Source organism: Alligator sinensis, unplaced genomic scaffold, assembly GCF_000455745.1.
Source record: "Alligator sinensis unplaced genomic scaffold, ASM45574v1 scaffold400_1, whole genome shotgun sequence".
Lineage (NCBI taxonomy): Eukaryota > Metazoa > Chordata > Crocodylia > Alligatoridae > Alligator > Alligator sinensis.
Genome location: NW_005841897.1, coordinates 2149875 through 2156901, shown reverse-complemented (window position 1 = coordinate 2156901; position 7027 = coordinate 2149875). Strand labels below are relative to the sequence as shown.

Genomic DNA, 7027 nt, shown 5'->3' with positions numbered 1-7027 from the left:
CTTTCCCTCACTTAAATGAGTCCAGATGCCTATGGCTGCATATGAACCGGTACTGAGTGCATTTTGGCTGTACAGCTGCTCCATTTTCAGCCACAGTCATCCTGCAACTAATTTCTACCTCATTACTGTGAAGTGTGGATTACGAAACACGCTGTAGATGACTAAAGGTTTCACCTCCGCTTTTAGTGGTGCTTTATTGCCACCTGGCAGGGGCGTGCTTGACCGAGTTTGAAGGCGCGAGCAATTTCTCAGAGCAGGTATTATAGGTTATGGCTTTTTAACTTTGTTTGGCTGCAGGGCTAATGATTTCTGTGTTTTACTTTTGTTAAGGTGAGTGCTTGGTAGAATAGAAAATACAGTCCGCTAGTATGCATCCCTAGCTGAGACCTGCCTGAGACGCTTTATGGCAGATTTGGGGGAACCTGGGTAACATTTGGGTGAATAGTTGTGGACAAGATGGAGAGAATCTGTGCTCTGTGGATTTGAATTCCACCTCTGCCCCTGTTTCCCCATTTATCAGCATACCAGATGTAGACTCTGGGTGTGTTTTCCATGGCTAATATCCCCAGGGGAGTCGGGACTTCTGAATCTTCTTTCTGCCTTGCTGCTGATTTGCAACATAATGAATGTAGTGAATGGATGCAATATTTTACAAGTGTGCTGAGAAACTTAATGGGTATATAAAGGAACATTTTAAAAGGCCCAGGACTCCAGTAACACCAAGTATGGGTGGCTAAATAAACTTACACCTCATCATAACTGACCAAATGTTATCTGAGGTCATTTAACTTGATATATATCATCTTTTTTTTTTCTTTCCCCAGCTGAAGCTTGAGGATCGCTCTGTGGTCCCTCGGGATGTGGTCAGACACATGAGCTCAAGTGTAAGTGTTGCTTTCTTACTACTTTTCATCACGGTACTATTGCTTGGGTTTCTAAGAGATTGAATCTCCTAGGTTAGAAGTTGAACACATCTAGTAACTATCCTGGTTCCACTTTTTTCAGTCTGTTGGATCAACGTAATCTTTTTGAGGGTGAGACCTGGATGGAAGTGAGACATTGGTCACACTGGAGATACGGGATCAGCTACCCTGTGGTCCAAGCCATGGGAGCACACTGAAGCAAAGTGCTCTGCTCTCTACTTGGCTAACTTGCATTCCCAGTCCTGCCGTAGTCTTGAAGGGCTCAGGGGTGCTCTCTCAGCTGAGAGCACAGAGCAGCTGACTGGTGCTCCAAGCCCTGGGAACATGTGGGAGCCCTTCAAGACTCTACTTTCTTGGCCAGGAGCACTGATCAGCACTGGCCACATGCCTTAAACTGAATATGAGGGGAACCAACCACAAAGTTATTGCAAATTGTGGGCATGTCTACACAAGACACTAAATGCATAGTAGACTAATTCTGCTGCGCATTAGCACGTCACCGCAAAAGCTGTGCTAATGCACAGTAAAATAGTCTACTGTACATTAGCATCACTAAAAGGTGGTCCATCAGCGCTACTGCACGGTACCACCAGTTACCGTGCATTGAGTTAGTACCCATTATTACGGGTACTAAATTTTAATGTGAAGTAACAATGGTGCATTAATGCATGTGTAGACATGACCATTATGTAATAACTTTGTGGCTTTTTAGTATTTTATTGTGCAATTAGTTGCATGAACATGTGTCCAGGTCACAACTGAAGATGTATGACATAATTAACCAGTTAGTATCAGCCAGGGGCCTCAGTTTTAGCTAGTCAACCATGTCAAATAATGCTTTGGATACCTGTCAGTTTCTTCCTATACACAAGATGTTTTCATCAGAGCAGCTTAACCAGCATTGGAGCAATATTACCATAAGCCTTTTTGGGTGGCCATAGCATTCAGAAAGCCCACATGCATACTGAATCCTGTGCCTGCAGCAATATCTATTGGAAGTAGCATTTCCAAGGGGCAGGAAAGGCAGAGTTCTGTCGCTGTAAGCTATGCCATCTCCACGGAGTTGTGCCATCTCATGGAGCAGAAGCTTGCAAAAGACTTCCACTCAGCACCACCACCTGTTTTGTCCCAGGACCTGGATGTAAAAAGTACATAGGCTGCTAAGACATGATTTAAGCCATAGTATGTGTCTCAGCCTGTTCAGCAGAAGTGGAGCTAGTGTTTGTTTAAACAGGAAACTACTCTGCAGACACCATTTAAAGCCCTACTTGCCCTGTTCTGCAGCATTCACACTTTCTAAAAATGTGTGGAATTGATTGCATGACGGGAACGTTGAAAATGCTGTTCAGTACTCATTATGAGCGACGTACAATCCCTCCAGGAGCTTATCTAGCCTGGCAATCTTTTGCTCTTGCCAATTGCTAGCCTATAACCCTTAGCCATATGTTCTGCCATATGGGCATCCATAGCTTCCGATTTGCCTTCAGCATCATCACCACCTGTTGAGATGCGGTAAATAATTGGTCCCTTACTAAGTTATTGCAAGCAGGGTGACTTGCAGCTGTGGTGAATGGGTGGGTGGCAGAGTCCATATTTGGGCCTGACAGCAAAGATGGGCAGAATTTTCATTAGACAGTTTTTTTGGCTGAAAAGATGTGAATTCAGGTTGATCCAGAGGTCATGATTGTGTACTGAGTTTGGTAAATTGTTTCAGTGGTGGGATAAAAAAATATGAAGTGAATGTGTTGTTGTAGTGGTTTCAAAGTGAATTTTTTTAGATGCTTTGTTTCAGAATTTGACTTCAGCTTTATGACCAGTTTTTCATATAATCTTAAAATATTTTCTTAAAACGTTTTGGGAAGTGGTAGCAGAGCAGAAGAGCAGTTATTTGTGAAGTCCCACCTGGCAGCAAGTGGGAGGTGGCTAGAGAAGATTTGATTTAAATCATTATTTAAGTCACTGGTAGTCGGGAAGCCTCTTTTTTTTTTTAATTATTGCGCTCTACAAAAAGTGTGTTCTTGTTATTTGATATCCTTTATTCATTTAAGTTCTTGAAACTTTGTACTTTTAGAGAAAGGTAAGGGCTTGGCTGTGTGTATACAAACTTGCAGAGACAATAGGTCTGATGGGTGGGTAATCAGTTCTGTTATCTCATCTCCATATACTGCTGTTAACAAGGATGTTTTCTCTGGAGCAACAAACTCTCCCTATGCCTAAAAGAAGGGCATTTTGTGCCCCAACGCTTGCAGAGAATATTTTTTCCAACTATGTAGCTGGTCTAATAAAAGATACCGCATTTACCCAAAGAACCTTGTCTGCCTATGATCTCTGGAGATGCAAATCCACAGTTTGAGAACTGAAACTAAGCATCACAGAGTGTGATTCACAGAGATGCTTAATGGGATCTTCTAGACTGAGTCCCATTGGGCACAGTGGTTTTCTTTTAATCTTTTTATCTTGGGGCTGGATTGTCCCAGGCTTTGAGTGGATCAGAACAGGGCCGAGACAGTCATTTACACGTACATAATTGAATGACAGTTGCCTAAAATTATCCCTAGGTGGGGGAAGGAAGGAGGGGAATGCTTGGAAGTGTTATCTTGGTACTGTACAGGTACTTAGGATAGGACAATGAATTTGCAGGTCTGTAAGGTTCCAGAAGAAAAGGCTTTTTCTAGGGGGGAACCTGTTTTCAGCCTAAAATTCAAATCCATGGCTGATGTATTAGCTTCTCAGTGGTGTTCTCTATTATTAAAAAAAAAAAAAAAAAAAAAGTTATTTTCTTCTCTCCTCCAATGGAACAAGAAAAGGTGGTCGATGTGTATAATGTGGAGGTATGGGAGTGAGATTTCCTTCCCCTCGAACATATTTTGAAGGTGAGTTGTAGGGAACACATTTTACATTGTTCCCTTCCTTCAGGATCCTTAATCATTAACTGAATGTCAAAGTCGGAGTACTTGCCAAAACCCCAAGTGCGGGCTGGTTGCCTTATAGCAGTTGGCTCAGCAAACGCACCGCATGGAGCCGTTTCTATATTCACGGCACTGTCTGAAGGGGGATTCTGAATCTTTCATTAGTCAGGAGTGGAGAGGGCATGTTTACAAATGCATGGCTAGGTGGTTTCTTACAATTAGCAAAATAGAAAATAGGAGCTGGTTTTCCCCGAGGAGCATGCTGTGAAGGACTTCTGTCTTTGCCAAGTGGAACAGACGTGGTTGGAGGCAGCCATCACTGCTGCCACCGGTAGTCTTCTTTCAAAAGGGATTAGAAACAAGTTATACAACTCAGCAGAAGGTTCCTTGCCCTTGAAGAGTGTTATCCGACAGACAGCTCAGATGGTTATTTTTTGAAGTAGGAGGATGGTATGAGAGAATCTTTTTTTTAAAGAAATGAAAGATGCGAGGGAAGGTCTGGAGAGAGCAGGGGGCAAGGACCTTTCTTTATCGATGTCCCATCATGTTTCAGCCATGCTTCTGTTAAGGGAGAAGGAGAAGCATGAGCTGCTCAACTTTCCTGTAGATCTCTTGGGATGGGAAAGTACACTGGATAAATGAGATGCCTCCCACAAATTTCTGGGTTTCTCCAGCACTATATCTGCCATGTGAATGCCAAGAGAAACAAGATGGATGCCCAGGAATGTATTCATTACAGCACAGAGGGTTTGAATCATTCAGGTTTCTAGACTCGATTTAAACTGTAATCTGAGTGCTGGTCAGCAAAACACCGTCTTTCTAATCCCATCCAATTCTCGCTGCTGTTTTTTGTGAGAAATTGATTTTGGAACTGAGCGGTGAAGTCTCGACTCTCAAATGATGTGTGGCCGTCCCCTGTTGCTTGGCAGGTGCTATGAGGTTGGACAGGGCATGGTGCAGACGGTCTGAAATGGTTGATGCAGAGTTTGGGGGAACTCGATATGAGAGGAGTAAACTGGCATGCTTTCTCCTTGGAAATAGCCAGACCTTGTGGTAAGCTAATATTCAGCAAACAGCCACAGTTGGCGAGCAAGATGGCCTCCCCTTTCAGGGCTAGCTTGTTTTATATTACAGTAAAATACATTAACCTCAAATACACAAGGGGGACAAGCAGAGTTGGGCTTTGGCTGTCCTGAGCCTTCCCCCAAAGTCCTTTTCTTCCCTCTCTCCCTCCAACAGTGATGTACAGCCATGTCTCTGAGTACCTGTCATGGAGGAGAAGCAAACCAAACTAACCCCAACCCTTCTGTTGTTGTTGACTAGGAAGTGCCAGATGATGAGTGTTTAAAACAAGATCTGTAGTAAGTAGCAGAATATCACGGTTCTGAAATAGCAAGCAAGACCTTGAGGTGATGGAAGAAGGCAGGGAGGCCTTTGCCCAGCAGAAGAGATGGCTTTTTGTCACCTAGGCCAGCTTGGACAAGAAGCACTCTGGGAGATGTACATTGAATTGGACTCTGTAGGCGTTGCCATTGCTCCTGAAGGGGAGTTTCCACTGCAGGGGAGTTTGGAGAGAGGAGAATAAAAAGGCCAGAGGGAGGGAGGTGTTGTATACTGGGAGCCTTAGAGAGCCCTCCTGGCTCATCCTTCTCTGGAACCGTCTTTTCAATGGGGGTTTCTCAACACTCAACAAGAGGCAGTGCAATTTGCTCTTCTCAGTTCAATTCTGTACTTTCCCTGCATCTGATGCCACTTCTCCATGGACTTGGTATCGTTGCCCTGCCCTAGCCCTAACCAGTTCTGTGCTGACCCTTCCTAGCAGGCTCCACACCTCTGCTTCTGAGCCATACCCTGTCTTCTCCATAGCACTCTGGGCCAGGAGGCCTCTCAGGATGGACTGGAAGGGGTAGGGGTGTAGGGTGTGTGGACACACAGCAGACAGACACTGCCAGGTTTGTTGTGTGTTGCAGAGTGCTGCCTTGTTGGGTGCATTTTGGGGTGTGCTGCTTCAGTTGGTGAATGGGAAAACAACTTTCTGAGATGCATGAAAGCAATGGGGAGATTTCTGAGATATCTGTGGTGGCTTTGGGAGAACTGTCAGCAAGTACAAGAGAGTCAGTTATGTATGGAAACCCTACATTGGTCCGTTCTGATTTGCTTTGCTTCTGTGTGCCCCTGCATCTGGGAATGAAAAGTGAGGGATCGGAAACCATGTGTTGGGTCTTACAAATCACTATCTGTTAGAGCAGGGGTGGCCATCCTGCTGGCACACATGCCACAAGCTGCATAAGCAGCCTCTCTCTGGCACATGGCAGACCAGGAAAGGGTCAGGCTCACAGTGGCAGATTGAAAAGGGGATAGAAGGCAGAGCAGCAGATCAGGCAGGGAGCAGAAGGCAGAGTAGCAAGTCAGAGCACAGAACTGGGAGCAGAAAACAGAGCAGCAGATTGGGAAGGGGAAGAGGTTTGGCATAGCACTTGGGGAGGGTGCAAGGCTAATTTGTAGCTCTCTTTCCAAAAAAAATTAGTCTCCCCAGATTTGCAACATGGTTTTTGGAGCGCTAGACTCTTCTTGCACAGACATAGAGGTCCAGAAATCTTTTCAGAAAGGAATAAAACATTGTGAAGCATTCGCACAAGCCAAAATGTCTGGGTTTTCCTACCTCGCATTCCTAGCAAATGTCTGAAACCTAAGGTAATGAACTGTGAAGAATGACGTGAGGTGGGTATCGAGCATGGGAGGAACAGGGCAGATGGAGGCAAAGAAATAAACTGCTACAGTTAGGTTTCTGGAGGCAAGATTTACTGACCAGGGCTGGTGTGAGCTGTGCAACCAGCAGCCATCCTAGAAAAGTGAAGCATGGTTCTGGCAAAAATGAGATGAAGTCATTGAACGTAGCTCTCTGCACAGTGTAGCGGTTTGTGTGAGATTTGTAGTAGCTCAGTCAGGTCACAGATCCTAAGAAGTCCCTCTTGGTTTCTGCCCCGCTGTCAGAAGTGGGTCTGAGAGGGTGGTTCTTCCCTCCCATAGCCAGTACAGTGTAGGGAGGGTTGTCATTTGAGAGAGGGCTGTCCAAAACGAACCTCTGCCTGCATACCCCTTCTTGCCTAGTCTCCCAGGTGCATGGAAAGCAAGCCCAGCTCTGTTCAGAAGAGGAGGGAAGACGCATTGCTGACGTGCACAACTCTGCTGTGT

At 45.1% G+C, this 7027-nt stretch overlaps 1 protein-coding gene across 1 annotated transcript in view; it reads left to right on the top strand.

Moving 5' to 3' along the window:
• The window catches only part of UBE2O (ubiquitin conjugating enzyme E2 O), a gene marked incomplete at its 5' end in the record, with an annotated part of 92944 nt that overhangs the window by 52401 nt on the left and 33516 nt on the right, over positions 1-7027 (top strand). Inside the window, one exon of the mRNA XM_025197501.1 lies at positions 825-884. Within this exon, the coding sequence (XP_025053286.1) occupies positions 825-884 (60 nt within the window). The remainder of the gene's footprint in view (positions 1-824; positions 885-7027) is intronic.